The 25,143-nt window shown below is 55.4% G+C and overlaps 1 protein-coding gene across 9 annotated transcripts in view; it reads right to left on the bottom strand.

The window, feature by feature from the left end:
• Positions 1–7,273: 7,273 nt before the first annotated feature.
• Positions 7,274–25,143, bottom strand: part of ARHGEF2 (Rho/Rac guanine nucleotide exchange factor 2) — a 40,589-nt gene continuing 22,719 nt past the window's right edge. For 2 of the 9 annotated variants that reach the window (XM_055324075.1, XM_055324079.1), the window contains 21 exons: positions 23,820–23,964; positions 21,708–21,775; positions 21,348–21,411; positions 20,642–20,771; positions 20,311–20,420; positions 20,060–20,206; positions 19,077–19,327; positions 18,798–18,923; positions 18,342–18,459; positions 17,899–18,147; positions 16,101–16,177; positions 15,390–15,559; positions 13,899–13,966; positions 11,576–11,773; positions 11,182–11,301; positions 11,013–11,080; positions 10,854–10,889; positions 10,632–10,682; positions 10,012–10,455; positions 9,588–9,705; positions 7,274–8,439 (listed from right to left, as the gene is read on the bottom strand). In XM_055324075.1, coding sequence (XP_055180050.1) covers positions 8,366–8,439; positions 9,588–9,705; positions 10,012–10,455; positions 10,632–10,682; positions 10,854–10,889; positions 11,013–11,080; positions 11,182–11,301; positions 11,576–11,773; positions 13,899–13,966; positions 15,390–15,559; positions 16,101–16,177; positions 17,899–18,147; positions 18,342–18,459; positions 18,798–18,923; positions 19,077–19,327; positions 20,060–20,206; positions 20,311–20,420; positions 20,642–20,771; positions 21,348–21,411; positions 21,708–21,775; positions 23,820–23,964 — 2,832 coding nt within the window. In that variant the 3' untranslated portion in view covers positions 7,274–8,365. Of the gene's footprint in view, positions 8,440–9,587; positions 9,772–10,011; positions 10,456–10,631; positions 10,683–10,853; positions 10,890–11,012; positions 11,081–11,181; positions 11,302–11,575; positions 11,774–13,898; positions 13,967–15,389; positions 15,560–16,100; positions 16,178–17,898; positions 18,148–18,341; positions 18,460–18,797; positions 18,924–19,076; positions 19,328–20,059; positions 20,207–20,310; positions 20,421–20,641; positions 20,772–21,347; positions 21,412–21,707; positions 21,776–23,819; positions 23,965–25,143 lie in introns of all 9 variants that reach the window. The other 7 variants (XM_055324073.1, XM_055324078.1, XM_055324072.1 and 4 more) reach the window with 4 other exon arrangements.

The following is a 25,143-nucleotide window of genomic DNA, read 5'->3' as shown; positions in this document are numbered from 1 at the left end:
AGGACTTAACTAGCAGTGTCAATTGCTGAAGACTTTTTTTTTTTTAATTTACTTATGATAGTCACAGAGAGAGAGAGAGAGAGAGGCAGAGACACAGGCAGAGGGAGAAGCAGGCTCCATGCACCGGGAGCCCGATGTGGGATTTGATCTCAGATCTCCAGGATCGCTCCCTGGGCCAAAGGCAGGTGCTAAACCGCTGCACCACCCAGGGATCCCAGAGAGATTGATTTAGAACTTGCCCATGAGCACTGAAGCTACCCACACCCCTTACCGAGACCACAGGATTTTCTGCAGTGGGTCTCAGCAGATGTGTGGAAGAACGGGGAGGCAGCTGGCTGGGTTGATGTGAAGGGGGCATTTGGATTAGAGTCAGGTCTCCTGCTCCTACCATTTGTAGTCCCTGAACACCTGGAGGATCCGTCTCCACCACAAGTGCAAACACAAACCTTCTTTCTCCTTCTTTCCAGGGCCCCTCCTGCCTCCCCAGTTCCTCTTTGCCAAGGCTTGGGAGTACAGGCGCAGGGATGCAGGGCTGGAGCCCCACAGAGACTAGGGGAAGGGGGGATAGTCAGGTGACCGAGGGGGAGGCCCAGCCATTAGAAGTCCTTTTCCTGTTGGGCAGACACCATAATCTACCTCTACAGGTCCTAGGACTCTGAGAGAGAAAACCGGGCTGGTAAGGTTCTAGCTGCTCCTCTTGCCTAGTAGTTGTGAATGAAGACCAACTAGAGAGGAGTTGTCACTGTCCCTCTGGCCACATCCTGGTGCCGTTCCCCTTGGCAGCCTGGGAGCTTCCCAAGGACAGGTACTGGCACTTGAGGCTGAAGGGAAGGGGGAAGAAATGCCTATGGAATTTTGCGATGTTGTGGAGAGAGCCAGATTCCAGGAGTCAATAGACCTTTATGTCAGATCTTGACTCTGCCGCCACTTCTCTGGGGGCCTTGGCCAACTTACTTTCTCTCCTTATAAACAGAGAAGTTGAGAATCCCTGAGTGGCTCAGCGGTTTAGTGCCTGCCTTTGTTTGGCACAGGGCGTGATCCTGGGGTCCTGGGATTGAGTCCCACATCGGGCTCCCTGCATGGAGCCTGCTTCTCCGTCAGCCTGTGTCTCTGCCTCTCTCTCTGTGTGTCTCTCATGAATAAATAAATAAAATATTAAAAAAAAAAAAACAGAGAGGGGCAGCCCCGGTGGCGCAGCAGCTTAGCGTGATCCTGGAGACCTGGGATCGAGTTCCATGTCAGGCTCCCTGCATGGAGCCTGCTTGTCCCTCTGCCTGTGTCTCTGCCTCTCTCTCTCTCTGTGTGTGTGTGTGTCTCTACGAATAAATAAATAAATAAATAAAAATATTAAAAAATAAAATAAAATAAAAATTAAAAAAAAACAGAGAAGTTGAACTAGATGACTTAGAGATCCCAAGCATCTCAAAAAGTGTATTATACTTTATGAGAAGACCATATATTTGTGATTGTCTCCCCAGCATCTAGCACAGTGCCTGGCACATAATACAGGTTCCAGAAACGCTGTGGTTAGTGAATGATTGAATGAACAACAATGATTGAATGAACAACCTATGAACTAACAAAATTAGTAGAAAAAGAAAAGGATCCAAAGAGGAGTTCTTGGACGAGCCAGCTGGTGGCATCACCTCTCTACATAACCGCAGGGCTGCAGCTAGTTTCAGACCAAGGAAAGGATTCATATTAGAAATGAGTAAAGATAACAAGAACAAATGGTCAGAGGACCTGATATTTCAGATGGATAGCAGACCCCTGGAATCCTGACCCAGCTTCCATTCTCAACCAAGAGAAAATAAGTCCAGGGCATGAAATAGATGTCTTTGCTGCCAGACTGGTGAGGTGATGCTGGGCAGCTGGAAGAGTAAACACAGCCCTAACAGAGGGACTCACAGAGAGTCACACAGGAGCAGTCCCTAAGGCCAAGAGGGAGCCCGTGGGGCTTGGACGGGGCATTCCCCTTCTGCCACCCGCTGCATACCCATTCCTTGGTGGAAGACCCAAACATCCTGGCACCCAGTCCAGGTCTCTCCTACAGGGCTCATCAAACCCACTGCTGCTTGATTGTCCTGTAGGGCCCCTCTCCTCCTGCAGCGCCCCAAGGAAATCTTTTTTTTTTTTAAGATTTTATTTATTTATTCATGAGAGACAGAGACAGAGATGGAGGGAGAAGCAGGCTCCATGCAGGGAGCCTGACGTGGGACTCGATCCCAGGACTCCAGGATCACGCCCTGGACTGAAGGCGGCACTAAACCGCTGAGCCACCCAGGCTGCTCAACCCCAAGGAAATCTTAATTAGCCGGCAGAGAGCCGGAAGGTTTTGAATATTTTGGAATCCTTGAAAAGGACTCTCTCTCTCATCTCCGCGCCTCCCGCCTTCTCTTTTTTCCCCATCCCAGCACATTCTGCAAAGGGTTGGCATATGTGCACAAAAGGGGAAGACCCAATATGGCGTTTTTTCCAGTTAATACTGAGATCATGGGGAGACAGGATGAGGCATGGTGAGAGTCTATCTCAGGACCCATACCTCTGACATGAGCTTGGGGATTGGAGGAGAGGGTGGGCGTGCCTAGGCCTCTGACTCCAGACTGGAGCAGGAAAGGATGACATGGCAGTGGGATGAAAGGCTGGCAGGACTGCTTCATACCCAGGAGCAGGCACAGAACTGAGGGCATGCCACTCAGCTCCCCAAAGGCTGTGCTGGGAGTGGAGGGGTAGGAAGCTGTGACTTCCTCTGCCCTTTCCCTCCCAGCCCTCAGCCTAGAGGTCACTCGCTGCAGTGAATCCTGACCTGTGTTTTAGTTGGCACTCTTCCAGGGGCATGGTGACAATAGATATCTATGCATGCCCAGCTCCTTTCCACGATGGACACCCCAAACTTTCCCTTGGGAATAATCACCATTCATGCAAATAGCAGTGGACAATGTGCTTTTTTTCACATCTTTTATCTCACGATTCACACCAATCCTGTAGAGCAGAGATTTTTGTCTGAAAATTTTAAGAAAACTGAGGCTCAGAGGGGTAAAGTGACTTACCAAAGCCACACATGTAGTGAGGAGCAGACCTGGGACCCTGGAATCTCTGCTCTCTTTCGGATCCCATGCTTTCGGGTCCCCCCACCCCTGCCCCCAGGCCCCAAGGGAGCACTTTCTGCAAAGAAGGGGGCCTCTGTCCATGGTCAGGAAGAGGGGGCTCCAGTTTGGTTCCTGGCATTCCTCAGACGGGGTATGTCTGGACCCTCCCTGTGTGGAGGCCATGGGTGCCCCCCACAGTGGGTAATTCCCCCTTGGCCCCTCCCACTCTATCAGGCAGGGCCCAGCCCCTGAGCAGGTGCACATGCACCCTGCAGCTGTCCTGCTCCCTGGCAGGGTGGGGCAGGGACAGGGCTCACTATCACCCTGGCCCCCAGGGAGGCACCTGCACACCAGCCCCCGACAGGGACACCAGGGCACCAGCTCTCACCCCTGGTGGTGCCCACCCCCAGCAGCTCTGCCCCGTTGCCTGCAGCCTGGGGTGATGCCTCAGAATCAGTGTGCTGAGTACTGGCCATTGCTGAGCCTGTCCAGTTCCTATCCCTGAGGGTTGTGGTCGCCCTGGTCTGTGAGCCTGGTGGTGGCGCCAGCTTGCTGGGAACCTGGCCACACTCTGGGTGCTGGGCAGTTGCACTCGGGGAGCTCCCGGCCCCCTTCTGACACTTTTGTCTTCCACTTGATCTGGCAGACAGGGTAGGTCATCGTTCTCCCCTTCGGGGCAGCTGAGTCCACCCAGGACTAATGCTGGCCCTTCAGAGGTGCCCTCTGTGACATGGTCCCGAGGGTCAACGTCCTCAACATCCATGCCAGCATCTTCCTCACTCCCGCTCGGTGTTGCCTGATACCGGCGATGGCCACAGCTGCAAAACCAGATGCCCACCCCTCACCCTTCCGGGCCTGTGTGGCCCCCCAGGCAGTGTGGGTGGCGGCTCTCCTGGTGACAGTGCCCCCAGCTGTCTTTGGGGCCCTGAGCAGGGTGTCTACTAAGCTTCCCCAGTGGGTCCCATCTGGGGGCCCACCAGCTGCAGAGGACAGTGGGGGCCCTCACAGGTGCCCCCCTGAATGTCATCGCCACCCCTGCTGCTGCCGGCCTTCCTGGGCGGGGCTGGGATAGGACAGCAGGTTTGTAGCCCATTCTGTCTGAACCCCGGAGGCCTCCTTCCTCTGCTGCTTCCCTTACCATGTGGCCTGTTGCTGGATGTTCTGGTGACATTTGCCTGATGCCCTGGGATGGCATCTTTCTCCACTAGCCATGGCTACATCTGCCCTGTCACCACCTGCTGGCACACCTTCTGAGGCAGGAGCCTGATGGGCCCCAGCAGATGCCTTCAAGAATCTGCGAGCCAGGCTGTGGCCATGGGGCCAGCACGGGGTGGAACTGGGGCCCCCCAGGAACACAGGCAGGTGGTGGGTGGAGAGCGCACCCCCCACCCTCAGCAGAAGGGCCCTCCTCCCATGGTCACCTGGTCACCCTGCTGTTCTGGGCTCTGCCAGCGCCAGAATCATTCACCTGGGGAGGGTTGGTCTCAAGGCATGGGGAAGTGTGGTGGGCAGGTCCGGGTGGGGGCCCAGCTGAGCCTAGGTCTTCCTCCATGTGGTGGAGTGCATGGCAACGGGGAGGGGCTTGGAGAGGAAGCCTTTGATCACCCATGACGTGTGACCTGTCATGCTTCTACTGTCACTGCAGGGCGGATGAAAGGATTCTGTCCGGTTTCTGCCTCCTGTGAGAATTCTCAGGAAAATTTCCCAGGGGTTCCAGAATAACAGTCCAGAGGTTAGTGCCTGTTTCCCTGTTTCCCTCTGTCTGTCCCCTCACCCCCACCATCACCTTCATCATGGTATTCCCTTGCTCTTGGTGCCAGAGCCAAAAATTCCCCCGCCCTGGCGTCTCCACCTCACACACCTCAGTGGTGCCTGCAGACCTCAGCGGAGGCAGCTGGAGCACCTGCAGGGACATGCCCCGTGTGCAGCCCAGCCCCAAGTTAAGAGCTCTGCTTACCTATCCTTAGGCGGTGCTTAGAGAAGTGGAGAGAAGTCATGGATTGGGGGCATAAGGAGGGGAGAGTTGGGCAGGGATTGGGAGAAGTGGGGCCGCAGGTGTGTCCAGAGAATGGGAACCCAGGGTAGGAGACTGGTGTGCGCGTCCCTCCTGTCCTAGTGCGCAGCTCGGATCCGGAGCACCTGCTTCACGTCCCAGCTCCAGCACTAACCAGGGAGGGACCTTGGTGAGTCAATCCACTTCTCTGTCCTGGTTTTCTCATTGGTAAAATGTGTTGAGGACTCAACAGTGCCTGAAGTGGTGTGTTGGCTACTGTTCTTAAGACTGCACATAAAATGGAATCCAAGAGGAGAAATAGGGTACCTCTGGGAACCAGAGATGTCTCATCTGGAACGATGTGTATACTCTGGAGTGAAATCAAAGTTTTAAATCAAGAACTGAGGCATTGGCCCCTCATGTCCCTCTTGAGGTGTGTTTTCCAGGGCAGCAGGTTCGCCTTTGGTTTCCAGATCCATGGAGACCCAGCAGTGATAAAGGAGAGTAATCAGAAGGGATTTTCTGGGGGTCAGCCCCTGGAAAAAGCTAGATGGGGCAGAGCTCCTGCTTCTGTGGCCCCCAACACCATCCACCAGGCCGCCCCTCCCCCAAGGGCCGCCTCTGCACCAGCTCCTTTGAGGCACCCAGCAGGAGAGACTCCCAACAGGCGCCCAATTCACAACACATTCAGCAATGTTAACAAGATCTAATTAGTTTCTTGATGTTTAATTTCCTCCCTTTCATGTTTAAACTAGTTCCCAAACAGTTCTGTTCCCAGGCAATTCAGGATGGAAAATCCTCCCTAAGTAACCTCCCTATTTCTGGCCACCCCCTGCAGCTCCTCTGCGGGCTCCCCTGGGGGGAATCTCTGCAAATGGGGCCAGGAGGTAAATACTGACGAATTTAATCAGGTCCGAGTCCTAGATGAGTGACAGGCTGCACACCTCCCCATGGAGAGGAGAGGTGTAGGGGCACGGGAGGCCCAGCAGAGGACCGGGCACCAGGCCAGGTGCTCCTGGGAGTGGAAGGCAAGTGTTGGGGCACAAAGCTAGGCCCTGGCTCCCTGCAGTGAGTAGCCAAAGAACTTTAAACCCCAGTGGGAAGGTTGGAGGCTAAGACTGGGGCTTCTGAAGGCTTAAGGAGGCACCTTGGCCTGAAAGGGGAATGCCACAAGAGACTCCTCCTCAGAAATAGCCACATCAAGAAAGGATGTCATGTCTCGGGTCAAGGAGTGGCAGAGGGACAGCGCTGCTGGGAGCCACCAGTGCTGGCCCCTGAGCTTCTCCACACCTACCCTGGGCCATGTCTCCACACGGTCCCTTCTCTTCAGGCCAATATCCTTCACTGGATCTATGTGACAGTGTCAGAGAAGCCTGCCTTCCCCTTTCCTTGTCTGAGTGCTGGTATCAGCCACCCTGGCAGTCCCCTCTCCATTCCACCCTGCCGGGTTTGGGGTCCAGCTTCCAGCTGCCGAGCCACATGTCAGTGAGCTCAGAGCCCAGCATCCGGAGGGAAGTAGAAGGCTGCAGTGTGGAGGGCGGGGCCTGCCTGGCTCCAAGGCCCAGCCTTCCCATTTCCCCATCCACCTCATAGACCCCGTAATAGATGAGAAAGCACCTGCCGAAAGCCAGATACCGTGGACAAGTACAAGAGGGCAGTGCTGCAGCCCCCATGCCCACTCCCCAGGGGATTTCAGTTCCTTTCCCCCATGGATGTGTGTGCGCGTGTCCAGCGTGTGTGCCAGCGCCAACCACCCTCCCCCCTTCTTCCCTCCCCCAGCTGCAGGGGGTAGTCACCAGAAACAGGAAGTAAAATGAGGCAAAACCCAGAAGTGAAACCGACCTAATCTCTCACCACATCTGGAAGAGGTGGCCTAGGGGCTCTGACACCACGAAGACCCAGGGCAACCTGGGGGCTGCATCTGAAGATGAAAGGCTCTGGGGAGAGGCTGGTAGGAACAGGTGGGGAGGGGGGTGATAGGCTGATGCCCCATCTGAACCAGGCATACAAATGAGACTAAGCAGAGTTCTCTAATTCTGGAATCCCCAAAGTGCCCTTCCAGTTGATCTCTGGATTTGTGCCCGTGGATGCCAACAAGAGCTTATGTTGGGGGAGGCAGCCTGCCCCTCCTCTGGGGTAGCACTCCCTCAGCAGCACCCTCAGGGCTCGAAGACACAGAGACAGCACTTCGTGGGGGTTCCAGGTCTTTAATTTTCCCTGCTTTATCGTTTTTTGTTTTTGTTTTTGTTTTAAACAATCAAATTGGCAGAAAATGGCTGGGGCTGGTGGGCACTGGGGGTCTACCAGAAAGTCCCCCAAGTTCACACTGAGGCTTCAGTCATGGTTGCTGAGGTGGGGATGAGGTCAGGGTTCACAGAGATGGCCCAACTCACCCTACAACATATTTTTCAAATGGCTGGAGAAGAGGTCAGAAGAGGTCCCCCATTACTGCAGATGAGGTGACGTGGATCCCCCTACCCCTCAAGCTCTTCTGATAAGTGGAGATAGAAGGCTGTGATTTCTAACTGCCTACAATCATCTCTTAAAAATACAAAACACGTGCAGTTGGCTTTGGTACAAAAAAGAAAACAACAAAAAACATTCTGGTCCCATGGGATTTCCCCTCACCCCTCCCCCCAACAGAGCCATCGCAGCCACCTCAACCTCTACTCCATCACCCCCCAACTCTGTAGGGCCAGATGGTTTCCCTGGGTCTCCACTGAGGATGGAGAGACAGGGGAACAGCAGTCAGCGGGGAAGGGGGACATGGCCCCATCCATGGCCCTAATAGAAGGGCCCAAGGTGCACGTGGCACAGCCTCTCCTCAAAGACGGGTGTTCTTGGGGAGGGGTGTCAGGGCTAGAACCCAGCAGCTGCCTGGTTAAGCCTGAATAAACCCCAGTAGTGTTACAGATCAAGGCCCCCTGATCCCTATGGCTTGGTTCCCATGTCCCTGGTCCTCTAAATCTCCCCCACTCCCTGGGTAACTAATAAACAATAAATAAATAAATTTTCCTAAAGTAGAGGGAAGAAGGCATGAAAAATTGGCATCTGTGGTGTAGCTCCTGGATGCCAGCTATACTAGCTACTCCTGGTGCAGCAGTGGGGCACTGTGGCCCAACTCTTCCAGCTTCCCAACTGGCCCCAGGTGTCCCAGGAGCCTGCCAGCTGGCAGGGACCATCAGCAGTTCTTGAGAATGTTCCCATTGGCAGGTTAGAGTCCCAAGTTTGCCTCCCTCGGTGTGTTCTTCCTGGGGGCGCAGGACGAGAGGTGGGGGCCCCCTTAGCTCTCTGAAACCATAGGCTCCCCGTCACGACTCTCTGTCTCTTCAGGGATGTCTTGCATTCGGGTGAAATCTGAAGGGGGATGGGGCAGAGTCAGGGGCAGAACACAGGCTCCCTCGAGCAGCGACCCCCACACTCCCGCTGCCCCATCTGGGCTGGAGCTGGAAGGAGGAGTCCTTGGGGACTAGCCCTAGGGCCAGCAAAACCATGGCTACATACTTTGTACCCTCCCTGAGGACAGAAAGATACAATTTGGCTAATAAAATACAAAAATATTTTAAGATGACTACATAAAGTCACACCAACTTTTGGTTATTTTGTATTTCCTAAACCAACTATAAGAACTTTGAAGGTAAAAAAAAAAAAAAAAAAAAGAACTTTGAAGGTCTTAGAAAAATTTTACTTAGAAATCTATTTCTAGGGATCCCTGGGTGGCGCAGCGGTTTGGTGCCTGCCTTTGGCCCAGGGCGCGATCCTGGAGACCCGGGATCGAATCCCACGTCGGGCTCCCAGTGCATGGAGCCTGCTTCTCCCTCTGCCTGTGTCTCTGCGCCTCTCTCTCTCTCTCTGTGTGTGTGACTATCATAAATGAATAAAAAATTAAAAAAAAAAAAAAAAAGAAATCTATTTCTAGGGGGATCCCTGGGTGGCTCAGCGGTTTGGCGCCTGCCTTTGGCCCAGGGCGCGATCCTGGAGTCCCGGGATCGAGTTCCGCATGGGGCTCCCAGCATGGAGCCTGCTTCTCCCTCCTCCTGTGTCTCTGTCTCTCTCTCTCTCTCTCTCTCTCTCTCTCTCATGAATAAAGAAAAAAAAATCTATTTCTAGGGATGCCTTGGTGGCTCAGTGGTTGAGCATCTGCCTTCAGCTCAGGTCATGATCGTGGGGTCCTGGGAGTGAGTCCCACACTGGGCTCCCTGCTCTGTGAAGACCCTGCTTCTTCTCCCTTTGCCCTTGCCTCTTCCCCCATGCATGCTCTCTCTCTCGCTCACTCCATCTCAAATAAAAATCTTAAATTTATTTCAGCTTGAAAAGGTTGGCATCACAGACTTACTGGAGAGGCTCCTACAGGCTTTGTTTCCTAGAGGTCCACTGCTGGATCACCATTGCAAGGCAGGAAGGAAGTGTGTCATCTGTGTCCCTCCCAAGAGCTCCCGTAACCACCCCAAATATTGCCCCGAATGTTCTGTGCACACTGGGACACACTTCCATTCCAACCTCACCTCGAGGACTGTGGGGTGGGGACAGGCGGCCGCCCCCTTCCTCCTCACTGCCAGTATCAGGGTCGCTGCTGTCCTGCAGCCGCTCCTCGGGGCTGCCCAGCTCCTGCCTCTCTCGGTCCTCAAAGGGTCGATGGACAGAGCGAATGGTCACAGACAAATCCAGACGGTCGTGGCCTCGGCTGGGCTGTGACGGGCCGGCAGGAAAGGCAGCAGGCCAGGGAGTGAGCTCGGCCGGGGGGTCAGGGGGAGGCTGCAGGGCTGGTGGCCCCCGGCCTGTAGCACCACCGATGGCTCTCTGCACCCAACCTCCTCTCCCATCTCTCCAACCACAGCTTCAGGCTTTAGGTGCAAACCCCAGATTCCCCCTGGGCTGTGTCCCAGACCCTCGCACCCACTGAGGTTAGCCCTCCTGAAGCCTCCTTACCTGTGGGGGCGTGAAGCTCAGGTACAGAGCATCGCCTGCAGGGAGGCTGCGCCGCCGAGGGTCCAAGGGCCTGCGGGCCCAGGGGGCCTCCACCGGGGGTGGCTCACTCTGCCCCAAGATGGCTAGCTGCCTGCGGGCCTCCTCCGCCTCCCTCTCCAGCAGGGCCCGGGCCTGTTCACTCTCGCGGAGCCGGGCCTCCAGGTTGCCTGCCTCCGTGGCGCGCTCCTCGCCCAGCCGCCGGCAGCGCCGCAGCTCCTCCTGCAGCAGAGCATGTTGCCGCTGCAGGAGCGCCAGCTCAGTGGCCTGCTTGTCGGGTGCCACTGGGGCGGGCCCCACTCGGCCAGCCTCTCCATCCCTGGAGTTGGCTCGGGCCAGCTTCTCCCGCCGCTCAGGGCCCTCAGGGAACCGGGCTTCCATCAGGGTGTCCTGCTGGGCCACGGCCGCCTGCGGGTGTAGGGGGCACAGACAAGCGTGTCAGGACCCGTTTCCCTGACCCTTCACCCTCACCTCCCAAGACCTAGGTTCCAGGATGGCTCCGCCTGGGGAAAGGCCCGGAAGGCCGGTAAACGGCACCCCTGCTCTGGCTCCAATCTGCCAGCTCCAGCCCTGGGCCCACTGACCTGGAGGCCGTGGAGGAGTCCGTAGAGATTGACCAATCGCTGTAATGCTTCCTGTAGACAGAGGAGAGGGTAGGGGCAGAGCCCAGGCTTCAGGATGGGAGAGTTGCCCAGGAGGTGACCAAAGGCAGCCTTTTACACGTAGACACCCCTCCAAATGGGGCTCCCGTTTCTCAGACACAACACCCTCCCTTCAGCCTGCTCCACCCCAGGTCCCCACCTCACCTCCTGGGGGGCTCTCAACTGATTCCCATTGCGGTCCTGCAGAAGGAGGCAAGGATAGGGAATCACAGGTGCCTGGCCCCTGCAGCTCCGTGTCAGGGATCCCCAGGCTAGTTGCCCCTTCCAGCCCTCTCTTGAGTCCTGACACCTCCCAGGACCCACCTTCTGACTGGAGTCAGAGTCCGTTCTACAGAGCTCAATGGAGCCATTGAAGTTTCTGGCCTCACCATCTGTGGAGAAGGAAAAGGCGGGGCTGAGCTCTGGTCCTCAGGGTCCCCCAAGGCAGTTGGCCCCTCCCACCCTCTGCCGTGGCCCCAGCCCAGGCACTCACTGGCTGTGACCCCAGGACTCGTGCTACCGCCACTGTCTGGGTCCACAAGCAAGGCCGGATCCCGCGGTGTCAGGAGCAGCTCTACTCCAGGCCCCACCAGGAGGTCTTTGAGGCCCTCCACTACAGGGAAGGGAGGAGGTCAGGGGATGGTGTCCAGGGGGGACCCCTGTGCAGGTGCTGGGGCCTCATTCATGCCACCCCCCACAAGGCAGAGATCACTGAAAGGCACCAAAGGGACAGCACAAATGTATGCAAGACTCATACACTGACAGTGCCCATGCCTCATCTCTGCTCCCTACACCCCACATGCCAAGGCGCTTATGGGTACTGGGGCTGGCACCCCACCCAGTCTGCGTGCTTCCAGGCTCGGCCTCATCCCCAGGGGCTCCCTTACCCTCACGGATGGCATCCTGCAGCAGCCGCTCGCCACGAGGACACTCCAAGGACTCGGAGCGGAAAAGACCCCTGGGTAGGGCGGGCAGGGCCACCCCGCCACTGTCCTCCTCCACTTGGAAATGGGTCATCTCAGCAAACAGTCCCACCTTCTCTCGCAGCAACTCCACCAATGCCTTGTCTTTCTGTTGCAGCTCCACTAGGGGTAAGGAACAGGTGAGCACACAGCAGGGGGCCGGGGAGTGGGGGGACCTCCCCAAGAGCCCACGGTGGAGGGTGGCCAGATGGCTTAGGGGCCACATGGGGCTGTGTGGTAGTACTTAATTCTAGAGTATTGGCATTTATGAAAAAGAAAACACTTTTTTGGGGAAAAGTCATACATGCACTTTCCTTTTTATAAGTAAACTCCATGCCCACCGTGGGGCTCAGAGTCACGACCCTGAGGATCAAGAGTTGTGTGCTCCACTGACAGAAGTGGCATCTTTGTTTTGTTTGTTTATTTAAAGATTTTATTTATTCATGAGAGACACAGAGAGAAAGAGAGGCAGAGACACTGGCAGAGAGAGAAGCAGGCTCCATGCAGGGAGCCTGATGCAGGACTTGATCCCAAGACTCTGGGATCACACCCTGGGCCAAAGGCAGGCCCTAAACTGTTAAGCCAAAGGGATCCCCGGCACCTTTGTTTTAAAACAAAACTAGTGACGTCTGGGTGGCTCAGGGGTTGAGTGTCTGCCTTGGGCTCAGGTGTGATCCCAGTCTGGGGATCGAGTTCCACATCAGGCTCCCTTTGAGGAGCCTGCTTCTCCCTCTGCCTCTTTCTGTGTGTCTCTAATGAATAAATAAAATTTTTTAAAAATGAAAATAAAAACAAAACAAAAACAATCTGTGGCCGGGACTGCAGGTGCCCACCACTTTTCATTCTCCCATCTTCCTTAAATGTAGAATCCTCACAAATTTCATCTGGGCACCTGGCTGCCCATTTAAGACCGTATTCCCAGGGCAGCCCAGGTGGCTCAGCGGTTTAGCACCACCTTCAGCCCAGGGTGTGATCCTGGAGACCCAGGATTGAGTCCCACGTCGGGCTCCCTGCAAGGAGCCTGCTTCTCCCTCTGCCTGTGTCTCTGCCTCTCTCTCAAATAAATAAATAAATAAATAAATAAATAAATAAATAAATAAATCTTTTAAAAAAATAAATAAAGTAGCCATCAACTGAGACCTCATATAATGCAACAGTCACCAGTAGATTCATGCTCTGTTACATTAAAAAAAAAAAAAAAAAGAACATACTTCCCAGCCCGACATGAGGCCAGACATTGTCATGGGACCAGACTGTGGTCAATGGACATGAGTGACTCTCTGGATAGGTCCTTAAAAGAAAGGGGTATACAGACAGGTGCCTGGCCAGCTCAGTCCACGGAGCATGTGAGTCTTGATCTCAGGGTTGTGAGTTCGAGCCCCACCTTGAGTGTAGAGATTACTTAAAAATAAAATCTTAAGGGGTGCCTTGCTGGTTTAGTCAGTAGAGCATGCAACTCTTGGTCTCAGAGTCATGAGTTCAAGCCCAACAGTGGGCATATAGCTCACTAAAAAAAGATTTTATTTATTTATTCATGGGAAACAGAGAGAGGCAGAGAGACAGGCAGAGGGAGAAGCAGGCTCCATGTAGGGAGCTTGACGTGAGACTCAATCCTGGGTCTCCAGGATCACACTCTCAGCTGAAGGCAGCGCTAAACCACTGAGCCACCTGGGCTGCCCAAAATAAAATCTTAAGAAAAAAAGAAAGGGGTGTAAACTCTCCCTATTCCTTTCCACCTCCCTGCTAGCCAGGATACAGATGTGATAGCAGGAGCTAGAGTAGCCACTTTGGGCAGGTAAGTGGGGAATCTTTATGCTAAAGATGGCAGAGATGTACTGACACCCTATACTTCCCACTTGTGGACTAAAGAGAATTAATCTTCTATCTTGCTTAAGAAACTGATTTTTGTTGGTCTTTTTGTATAGCAGTTAGTTCACACTCTAATAAAAGTAAAAAAAAGTAGATTAATGTCTCAACCCTGGTCTTCCTAGCTCCTTTTCAGGAGATACTACACACACACACACACACACACACACACACACACACACACGACACAGACCTATCCCCATTATTTTTACACCAAAGGTAGCATACACTCTACATTGTTTTAAACCTTGCTCTTTTTACTCAACAATACATTCTGATTATGGATCTGCATTAGCCCTCATGAGCTTTTTAAACAGTTCCACAGTATTCCATCTCGTGGGTGTATTATAAATTACTTAACCAGCTCTGGGGGTGGACTCACTCTTGATTCGGCGCAGGTAAGCCTCGTCCTCTGTCTCAATCAGGGGGAAGTCCTCTCTGGATGGGCATCTAGAGGGGTAACAAGTAGGGTGGGGTTGAGGGATCAGGAATCAGCCTCCTTCCCCCAAACATGCTCTGTGCTTTCCTATAAGACTCTCTAGCCCCATGCCCTGGCTTCACTCCTGACCCCTATCATATTCTAGTGGACTATGCACCCTTCCATGGGCCACCTGCAGGGGTAGCACCGTGCAGATGGGCACTACAGGCTTTGGCGTGAAGCAGACTGGCCCAAATCCTGGTCCTGCCATTTACCAGATGGCAGCTTGTCTATTTCTCATCTGAAAAATGGGTATGACATTTTTTCTCTTCACTGTTTTTTTTTTTGTTAGAATTAAATAAAGAAATGTAACAATGCTTCAAACATGGCAGAAGCTCAATAAATCGTTGACAAAGAATATGAATTATGATTTTCACAATTACAAATATTAATACTGTTCACAGAGAGGCCACCATGGATCCATTGTCAATGGAACAGGTATTTTGCACTGTTTTCCTACAATAGGCAATGTCATACTTTTGTATGAATTTCTGAAAAATCTGTCCAAAAGTCTAAGCTGCAGAAATATAAAAAAGTTTACAGGGATCCCTGGGTGGCGCAGCGGTTGGGCGCCTGCCTTTGGCCCAGGGCGCGATCCTGGAGACCCGGGATCGAATCCCACATCGGGCTCCCAGTGCATGGAGCCTGCTTCTCCCTCTGCCTGTGTCTCTGCCTCTCTCTCTCTCTCTCTCTCTGTGTGACTATCATAAATAAATAAATTTTAAAAAAATTTAAAAAAATAAATAAATAAAAAAAAATAAAAAAGTTTACACATTAGAGTGGAGAAAATCCATTTCTAAAAGCTAAAAGAAATTACAAATATCCTGACTGAGTTTATTTTTTTTTGCATAATCTTCAAAAATCCATTTTGAATGTTTTACATGCATTTTTTCCGTTTTTTTTTTTTTTTTTTTTTTATCACAAGAGACACATAGTCAATGGCCTCAAAGCTTATGCACATCCCACAGAAGCTCAAAGTCCACTGCCTTGGCAGACTGAACAGTTTACTTCTTGTCTCAACTGGGTGGGGTTTGGCTCTAATATCAATGCCTCATTCCCTCTTTCATTCATTTTTAGAAAATAAAGGTAAAATGCAATACAATCCAAATAATAGCCCACTGCCTCCAGACTGAGATGTTTCTGTGCCTGATACTGTCCTGTTGGCTGGCAGGCGTGCCCCCATGTGACAGCTCAGGGTACCCCTCTGCTTGCCAGCTCAGGCTCCTGAAAGATGCTCGGGGTTGTCACGGTATGTCTGACCATCCAGGATACGATGGCCCTTGCCTCAGGACACTGTGCTTCTCTCCCCCAGCCTCTGCCTCCTGCTCCGAACCCCAGGCTCTTTCCCCTGCTATAGCCTGGCTGCAGACTCCCTGAGGCCATACACACACTCACACGCGCACACTCTGCTGAATGACCCGGATCCAGGTGCTCCGGTCATCCCGAGATGCGGTGTGGACCTCATACATCTCAGGGGGCGCCGCACTGATCAGAAACATCCCTTTCTCCTGGTTGGCGATGTCCCGTACAATCAGATTCTGCAGTGATACCACTGAGGGCTTGTCCTGCAAGTCAGAATGGAAGGACTCAGCCTGGGAACCTGACCCTGGGATCTCAGGGTCTTCAGTCTTGCCAGAGTACCTGAAGGACTGAAGAGCCAGCCAGCAATATAAATTTAGAGTCCCTGGTTTTGGTGCAGCCAGAAGGGACTTAGGAGTGCATGTGACCTCTGGTGGGTTAATTAACATTAAGGTTTACCAGGGAACTTGGCTGGTTGAGTTGGGGGAGCATGCGGCTACTTCAGGGTTGTGGGTTCAAGCCAAACATTGAGTGTAGAGAGTACTAACAAAAAAAAAAAAAAAAAAAAAAAAAAAAAAAAAAACCTTTAAGGTTTCCTCTCCTCATCTATAAGGAGGGATCCTAAGAGGCCCTCCTCACAGTCATAATAACCCGTTAGCTACTTCTATTCCTTATGATATTATAGCAATGGTCACAATAGCCATTTGACTCTGGAGGATTCTAGGGTTCCTTCCAGCTTGGGGAGAAAAGCAAGAAAAGGCTGTGATGCTTGTCCATGCCAGGAAAGGAGAAGGAGGAAGATCTCACCAGGGCAGGAAAGATGTACTTCTGGTCCTTCTCCTGGAGAAATACCAGCACGTCTGTCATCAGGAGCATGAGCACATCTGGCCGAGGGGACAAGTGGGAGAATGGTCAGCAGCAGAGGTCTGGGCAGCTGCCCGCCTCTTTCTCAGGATCCAGGCGTAACCTGTCCTGTCCGTTCACGGCTCCTGAGGAGCCCCTTCCCGGCCTCTCTTCCCTCCAGGTGCTTCCTCTCACCTCTGTGGCCTCCACCTCCCCATTCTTACAGCTCAGAAATGCCAGGGGAAAAGATCTGTGTGCTACCAGACCAAAGAGCTTCTCAGCTAGAGAAGCTGCAGAGGGACACCCATGCATCTGAAGGAAACCCTCTTTGCCCAGCAGATGCCGATTTCTTAACCTGGGGCCTACAGACCCCTAGCATGTCCACTGCTGGGCTTCAAGGGCTCTGCAAACCTTCTGAAGTTGCAGAAGCAATTTTACATATTATTGTAATGCACACATGTGCTTTTCTGGGTGAAAGGGTCCAGAATTTTCATGAGAGTAAAATGTATTCCCGCAGCGGGAGGGGCCACCCTTTCAATTCTGTGCCTAGCAACTGACATAAGAGCTTTTCAGCTGTCTGACCTAAAATCCCCTGGCCCCCCCGCAATGCCAGGGCTCAGGAGTCAGGAGACAGGCAGGCTTATCCACCCCTCCTGTGTTCTCAGACCCCAGAGGCACCTTGGCTGTCTTCTGCACCCCCTTCCAGCCGCTCCAATCCTGAGTCCCACACTTTAACTTGACAAAGGTCAAGTCCCTAAAACTCAGATGGCACAGCCAAGGAAACACAGGCTCACCCTTTGCCCTTGGATATCTCACTCAACTGTGGGTACACAGAGGGGAGGGCTTTCACTAAATGCTTCAGAAATAAAGCTCTCCAGCCCTGCTATTTTTAACCCCCATGGTTTATATTCTTAGTTGCTGTGTGGGAGGAACAGAAAAGAGAAGGGGATGAAGGAAGGCGCCCGGTAGGCACCGCCATCCCCCAGCCTGTGAAGGGGGATTTCACAACAGGGACACAGCAGGGGGGTGGGGGGGAGACAGGCTCAGTCCCGGGGTACAGGCCTGCTGTAGCCAGCACTCCTCACACCCAAAGCAGGCTATTCCCTGTGTCTCACTTTAGGGAGGAAAGCTGCAGCCAGGGTGGTGTGGGGACAGGGGCTGGGCAAGTGTGACTCCCCACACACACCCCCACTGCTCTTTTCTCTCATCTTCATGCTGCCTGTCCTTCTGTCCTGCCCATCCTTCCGTCTGTCCTACCTGTCCTCTCTGTCCTCCTTGTCCTCCCTGTCCTTCTGTCTGTCCTGCCCATCCTCCCATCCTGCCTGTCCTTCTGTCCTGTCCATCCTCCTCATCCTCCCTGTCCTTCCATCTGTCCTGCTCATCCTTCCATGCTCCTGTCCTGCCTGTCTGCCACTGGGCCCTCTCTGGCTGTCTTCCTGAAGCACCTGCCTAATCTGCAGCCCGGCTAGCTGCCCCTCTCTTGCCCCCCGGTCCTGGAGATTCTCTGTCTTCCTCATCAAAACTGATAGCTCTCTGGGCATGCATGCAAGGACCCAAGAAAGGGGCAGATCCTGACAAGGAGCCCCTGTGTGGCCCATGAAATGAAATGAAGAACTGGGACTTTGCTGCAACAGAGACACACATTTCTCTCGCACTGGGCCCCCGGACGGTGTCTGCAGAATGTGGTCCTACAGGCTACCTGCTCGTCCCTCCCTCTCTCTGACTCTGGGCTCTTGCCTGGCCCGCCACACTGAACACTGACCTTTGAAGCGACCTGTCGCTGTCTTCCAGAGCAGGCAACCATCATGGATGAGCTTGCGCCGCAGAAGCTCCTCTCTGCCAAATGGGCCCTTGCTGGGCACTGGGGCCTGGGCCCGAGGGTCCATCCGGTGGTAGATCTCCTGCAGGCGAGCTCCTTTCTCCAGCTCATGCACATCCTGGTCTACATTGGACAGGAGCTCCTTCACCAGCCCCAGTGCTGTGGTCAGGTCCTGGCGCTCCTCGTCGGTCCCTGGTGTCCAGGGTCGGCATGAGGCACAGCAGGTCCACTTCAGTCCCACCCCAGCTCCCGCAGAATCCCGATCCCATCTGTAGAGGCCGCCCCAGGCCCCACAGCTTACCTCATCCTTTCCCTGGGTTACCCCGGAGAGCTCTCCCTGCACTCTCCCCGCCCTCCTTGTACTCTCCCCAGGCCTGCCCCCTCACCATGGGAATGCTGTAGGATCCGGTTGATGAGTACCGGGTACTTGGTGATGCGCTGGGTCACCAGCAGGATGCACTCCTGCACCCCATGACGCTTCAGCACAGCTGATCGGGTCACCTTCTAGAAGGGCAGAGTCAGGGCTCAGGGCCAGCCTGCGGACAGGGCCTGGCCACAGCAATGCTGGACTCAGACCCTGCACTCCAGTGATAGCCCCAGTATGGCCATCTACCTCCCACTGGCTTAGGTGACTGCATGTGGGACCGGGGAGCACGATGCCATGACGAGGACTGAGCAGATATAGGAGGGAGAAGCACTTGCTGTAACATCCCCCTCCATGGGGGTCAGGGAGCACCTGGTCTCCATGTGGCCGCAGCACTTGATGCCCCCCAGGAAAGAGGAGGCCGGGCACAGGCCGCCAGAGGAGGCTCTGTGCGTGAGTCCTGGAGAGGTGTGCTCACCCGGATGAACTGCTGGAACCTTTTGTCCCGGGCATATAGCTCCTTGTAAAGCTTTAAGGCCTTAGTGTGGCGGCTGCAGAACTCTGAGTAGGCCTTACGCATCCGCTCCGCGCTGGGACCTGAGAACTACACGTCATGGAGCCAGCCTCAGTCAGCATGTTCCTCAAAGCCACGGCCCATCCCCTGGATGCCCTCTGTCCTCCGCCCTCCAGCTCTCGTGGCTGTGCCCCCCAGACTCTGCAGGTGACAGCACCCACTCTGATCACACCTCTGCCCCACCTGGCTGATGAGCAGGTCTGCCAGGCGATGGATGACGAAGTTCCGGGTGCTTCCAGGGCACAGGGCTTGGCGTCGGCGTTCTAGGAGCTGGCTGAGGAAGCGTGTGTGGATGTCACTGAGCTCATCCACGCAGGGGAACAGACCCTGGACCACTCCGGGCTCCAGCTGCAGCTCCTCTAGCATCCCCGTGCGGAAGAGGCGGGTCATGATCTTCAGCGTCCGCACATGGTGCAGCTCCGTCTGGATGAGCTCTGTGGGCACAACAGTTCATGTGGACCTCATCCTGTCTTGGCCACAACTGACTCGGCTGGGCCCTCAGGGCTCAGTGGGATTTCTAAAGTCCCTTCCAGGTTGACATTCTGCATTGTTATGGTCTTAAGATTTTTTTTTAAATTTTATTTATTTATTCATGATAGTCACACACACAGAGAGAGAGAGAGAGAGAGAGAGGCAGAGACACAGGCAGAGGGAGAAGCAGGCTCCACGTAGGGAGCCTGACGTGGGACTCGATCCCGGGTCTCCAGGATCACGCCCTGGGCCAAAGGCAGGCGCTAAACTGCTGCGCCACCCAGGGATCCCTTAAGATTTTTTTCTAATCATTTTCTGTCTTTATGCTCTGCTACATCAAGCTGTGAGCCGTTTAGGGGCAAGAACCACATGTTCCCACATGTCCAGACTCCCCACAGGCCCCAGTGTGGTGCCAGGCATGGTACAGGCCAGGAGCAAAGGCAGAGAACCCACTTGAAGGAAGGGGTGTAAAAATGGGGCCTGGAGACCCAGAACCCCAAAAGGCAGGGGCCTTATAGCCACTTGTGGGCTGGGGGAAGGGTCTGGGGGCGGGGCCCATGGACTAATGGGGTCAGGGGGCCTTTGGGCTAAGATGGTCAGGGGGGCCCACAGACTAACAGGGCCCATGGGTTAATGGTCTGGGGGGTGCGGGCTGGCAGAAGAAAGGCTACAGAAGCCAGGTCTTCTTGGCTCACCGTAGATGACATCCTGCTGCTTCATCACCTCTTTCTTCTGCTGCTGCAGGAAGCTGCTGTCTACTGCCAAGCTCCATGAGTCGGCTGCAAAGTCCCTCTCATCTGTCTCAAAGTCACTCATGAGCTCACTGTAGATCACTTCTGCACCTGGACGCCAGCGGGCCAGACACTGAGCTCAACTCTCCCCATGGGGTCCTGGCCCCTCGGGCCCCTCCCACGCTGCCCCCACCCACCCCCGGGCCGGCAGTAACCTTCGTCAATGAGGGACTCCACTGATAGGGCTCGGTTCCGCATGTTGAGGGAATCTGTGGACTGGGACAGGATTCGGCGCAGCCCCAGGGGTGACTCGTCACTGAAGTGGCTGAGGGAAGAGGGCCTGCGTCACCCTGACTCGGGCGAGAGACACCCCCCCCCTGCTCTGCCAGACGGGGAACCAGGGCTGGGGTCTGAGGGGCGTGCAGCCCGAGTCCTCCCTCCCTGTCTCTGGTTCTGAGTTCAGGGTTGGGAAGAAGCCCTCAGGCCTCCTGGTCCCCACTGCCGCTCTCACCCACCTGCTGTTCCCTTCCCCAAGCAGAGGCTCACCCGGCAATGTTGGTGGTAGAGACACTCTTGGCTAATGACAAGGAGGAGCGGCCACGGCGGGAGCCGAGCAGGGACTGTCGGAAGCTGTCAGAGGGGTAGATGGCAGAGCTTGGCCGCTCCCGGGGGGTGGCTGCAGAGGGGTAGCCAGCAGGCAAGCGTCAAAGTTGCTGCTTCCCAGACTCCAGGCCTCCCAGGCTCCAGACTAGGAATGTGGCCTCCTCTCCCACCCCATCCTCCACCCAGCCCCGGAGTCAAGGAAAGGTCACGGCAGTGCCTCCTCCCTTGGGCACTACTTCTAACGTTTGTCTTGTCTCCTCTCTTCCCCAAAAGAAGCCTGTGAGCAAACCAAGGCTCAGGAAGGTTAAGAGACTGGTCCAGGGACTCAGACTCCGCTCTTACTGTGACACCAAAGCTGTCTGAATGGCACTTGATAGCTGCCTGCAATGCTCCCAAGTGCAGTGGAAATGCTCAAACCACCAGCCAAGCCTCACCCCCGTTAGATTTCTGTCCTGCCCCTAAGACCAGGAGCCTGGACACCTCTTATGGCTCACCATCCACTCCCAGTGGGGGTGGGGAAAGCACCATGCAGGAAATGAACCTCAAGGGGCAGGAGAGCCCACAGGCTGAGGGGCCTGGGGTCCCATTGAGGGTCCCGGGGAGAGGGGGGAATCCTGCACGGGGTCTTCTGCATGCCCCCACTACTCACTCTTACTGCGAAGGGAAACAGACTGCAAAGCAGTGCTGTTCTTCAGCAGAGCAGCCTTCTGTTGCTGTGAGACAGAGCAAGAGAGACACCAAGGACAGCTGTCACCAGGGGTTGCCTCCACAGGCTTGGGCAGGAGCTGGGCAGCTAGCCCCTCGGAAGGAAGCCAGCACAGTGGTCACGGGCATGAGGGTGGCTGAGCCCCACGCTAGGGGGCAGGTGTCCAGAGCAGCGGGCTGGCCGCATGGGGCCTGGGGTGCAGGGTGTGGGCTGCCCCACAGTGAGGAACACAGAGTGAGGAGTGAATGGGAAGGGCACACTCACTACCCTCTCCCCAGCCCACTGCCCGCCCTGCCATCTCACCTTCTGCTTGACCTTGGTACAGTTGGCGAGCGTGTCTTTACAGCGGTTGTGGATAGTCACATTGCAGGCTGGGAGGGTGGGGTAGAGAGGGTGAAGGGGGGGCCGGGTGGTACAGGAGGGGACACACACCCACAAGCAGGCACCCGTCTCCCCCTGGCCACGCAGCCGCTGAGGCACCTCTTCCCAGACCTCATAGCCACGACCAGACCCGTCCCTCCCCTCGCCACCTCTGCCCCTTCCTTCCAGCAGGAAATCAGGTGAGGGGATAGAGGTGGCGACCACAAGGAAGCAATGCTGACTCAGAGGTGACCTGAGGGGTGGGCCAAAGGAATTACTGGCTGCCAGAGATGAGCTCAAGGAGCACAGAGGTGGCTGAGAGTGACAGATGGAAGAGGACGCCCACGGGACAGGAGGTGGCATAGAGCAGCTGGGATGGGGGCCAGGGGCAGGGGGCGGTTAACATCCCTGGAGCACATAGCATGTGCTCCACAGTTACTTGATCCCAACGACCCTTTGGAGCAGATTCAATTTTCCTCATTTTGCAGATGAAGAGCCCGCCATCCCAAGAGGTCAAATCACCTGCCAGAGGCCAGGCAGCCAGCAGCACAGCTGGGCTTGAAACCCAGGTGTGCCTGGACCCAGAGGCCACGCTCCTGCTGTGCACCACACATGCACCCATGAACTGTGGCCAGGCCCAAGCATTCAAAGGCTGGTGGACCCACTGCTGGAGCAGGGACAGGCCCTGCCCCATCTGTCTCCAAGGCCCACCAGCCTTCCCCACTGGTCCCCTCTGACTCCTATCTTCCCCTTCCAGGCCCGGGGCCCGTTCCCCACCCGGGGCAAGCCCGCAGTTCCCCACACTCCACTGGCTCCTGCCCCATCACCCACCCTGCCACAGGGGGAGGAGGGAAGAGAGGAGCGGTCAGGCCTTGGCAGCAGGACCGCTGGCTGTCTCTGTCCCCAACATGCCTCAGCCCTCTGCCCTCTCCTGCTTCCTCCGCCACGTCCAACAACACAGGAAACTCTGCCACCTTCTTCAGACAATACCCAGCACCAGGCTCACTTCCACAAATACAAGGCGAGCAGGGTGGGGTGGAAGGGAGGACCGGAGGGGGCTGGGGCTGCCCCACTCCCCTAGAGCTCCCTTCTTCTACCCCCGGCACCCAGTGTCTCTGGATCAAACCTCCGCTTTCCACCTGCTCTCAAAATAGTGCTTGCTGCCTGCCTCCCCGGTTCCCCTGGCAACAAGCCTCCCGATAGGGAACTCTGTCAGGTCTGGAGGGATCTAGACCAGGCTTCCCTCTTCATTTCCCCAGTCTAAGGTGGCTAGTGAGGAAGCAGGAAGACCTTGCTGGTTTTTCCATAGGGAATGAGAGGCTAGGGCCCTGGTCCTACCATCAGCAGCAGGGCCAGAGGCAGCTCGGCTACAACCTGGGGCCACAGGGGCCTTCTGCACCAGCACGTGGCGATCCCAGGGAAGAATGCCCCGTTCTGACCTCCTAAATACGGACGTGCTGAAGTCGGGAGCTCTGACCCCTCTCCCCCAACAGAACACATTCCTGGTATTTTCCCTCTTTCTCCCTGTCTGTTGGTCACACCAGAAATTTGAGACAGATGGTCCTCATTCCGTCCTCTACTTCAAACTGCAGAGACTAAGATATTTCAGGCTCCCCCCAGTTGATAGAAAGGGAGGGGCAAGGGGTCCCTGAAATCCTGACCGTCCAGTTCTGCCCAGGAAGACAGGCAGAAGCAGGTGCAAGGCTGGCTTGACATCCCCACCTCCCCAGGACATTCCTGATCCTTCTTTAAGCAGTTCCCGGAACCCTCAGCAGCTGCTCAGTAAGCCAGGGGACACCCAGTGGACGACAGATGCAAGGGGAGCCACCCCAGCACCCCCCCGCCCCCCGGCTCCCAGAGAGCCCAGCTTGAGCCCCAGTCCAACCCACCCCCACCCCCCGCCCCTCGGAGGCAAGAGGCACAAGGGATCAAGCATCTGGCCCTGCCAGGGCTCCAAGAGAATGACCCAGGGAATCCAGGGCAGAAAGGACAGATGGCAAGGTTAGGGTCAGTGGGCATCGAGTCAGAATGACAGTCAGGATCCCAACAACTTACTTGGGCAGATGAGGGCTTCCTTGGCTGTGATGCTCTTGTTACAGGCATAGCACATGGTCATGCCCGAGACGGAGATGGTGGTGAAGAGGTGCCCGTTGGTGTAGCGGGCGTCCTTGGCTTCCTTCATCTTCTCCTTTTCCCGATTCTGCAGAAGGGGTGAGAGACAAGAAGTGAGGCTCAAGATGACAGGTGCCCAGTGGTGCCCCAGAGACAGGTGGAGGGCAGAGGCCAGGTAGTGATGCCTGACTGGGGTTGCTGTAAGGACAGCACTTCCCAGAGAAGGGCCTGCTGCAGGGTGTCACAGGCAGCTGTCCAAGGGTGCCCGGGGCCAGCCCCAAGGGCCTGGCTGGCCCTCACCTACCTGACCCCTGCGGCTAGGCTGCCTCCTGTGGCCACTCATCTCCCCGGCTCTGGCCCTCGCGTCCTCCCTGCACTTCCCAGCCCTGCTCTGCTCGCCCCCGGGCTGCTGTACGCTCTCCTCTGAGCTGGGGGAAGATGCGCAGAGAGGAGGGGAGAGCAGGCGAAGCAGAGGGTGCCAGCTCACCAGCGCTTTCAAATCTATGGGAGTTAGCTGCTCTTATAACCATGACAACCAGCATTGGAGCCCAGGCTCCACCGTCATGGTGGGGGGCAGGAGGGCCCTTAGTAGATTGGCTGGAGGCCAGAATGCCTCCGTGGCCACCCCCAACCCAGAGGTCAGATCCCAAAAGCCAGGGCCTCTGTGAGAGGCTGGAGCCTGGCTTTGGCCTCTTTGAGGAAGGAAACTCAGCCCACAGGTCTCCTTGCTTCCGGCAGGAAGTCTGACTTTTATTCCTTATGCTCCCCTCTGAAACCTGGGAGAGCTCTTGCTCCCCCCACTCTCCCTGCTCCCCCATCTCCCATCTTGAGTCCTTTCTGGCATCTACCATCCATCCTCTGGCTGCAACGCCATTCTCTGGGCTCTAGCAAGATGGGGCACAGCGTATGGTCCCCAGAACCTCAAAGGCTGGTGGCTCTCATCCCTGCTGCACCAGCCACTGCAGGTCAAGCCACACTCTCCCAGTACTCTCTGGCCCTCAAATCCCTGAGCTTCCCCAAGAGCCTGAGAAGGTGTGCGATGCCTTCCTTCCCTCCTATTGCAGGACCTTCCTAGGTGGTCACCTCAGACCCCCAATATCCCTCTGAGAGGGTGGCAAACAGGACAGGGCTGGCGAAACCACTCCCCTCTCCTCGACTTCTGAGCTCCTCAGTAAGAGAGCAAATTCCACACTGCTGAGGCCAAGGGCAGGTGCCCAAGGTGGGGGACACTGACTGGCTGGGGCCCTGAGACACAGAATGGAGAGCC

This window comes from Nyctereutes procyonoides, unplaced genomic scaffold (assembly GCF_905146905.1).
Source record: "Nyctereutes procyonoides isolate TBG_1078 unplaced genomic scaffold, NYPRO_anot_genome, whole genome shotgun sequence".
NCBI classification, from domain to species: Eukaryota; Metazoa; Chordata; class Mammalia; order Carnivora; family Canidae; genus Nyctereutes; species Nyctereutes procyonoides.
Note: the sequence above shows the minus strand (reverse complement) of the source record. Positions and strands in the feature narration are given on the sequence as shown.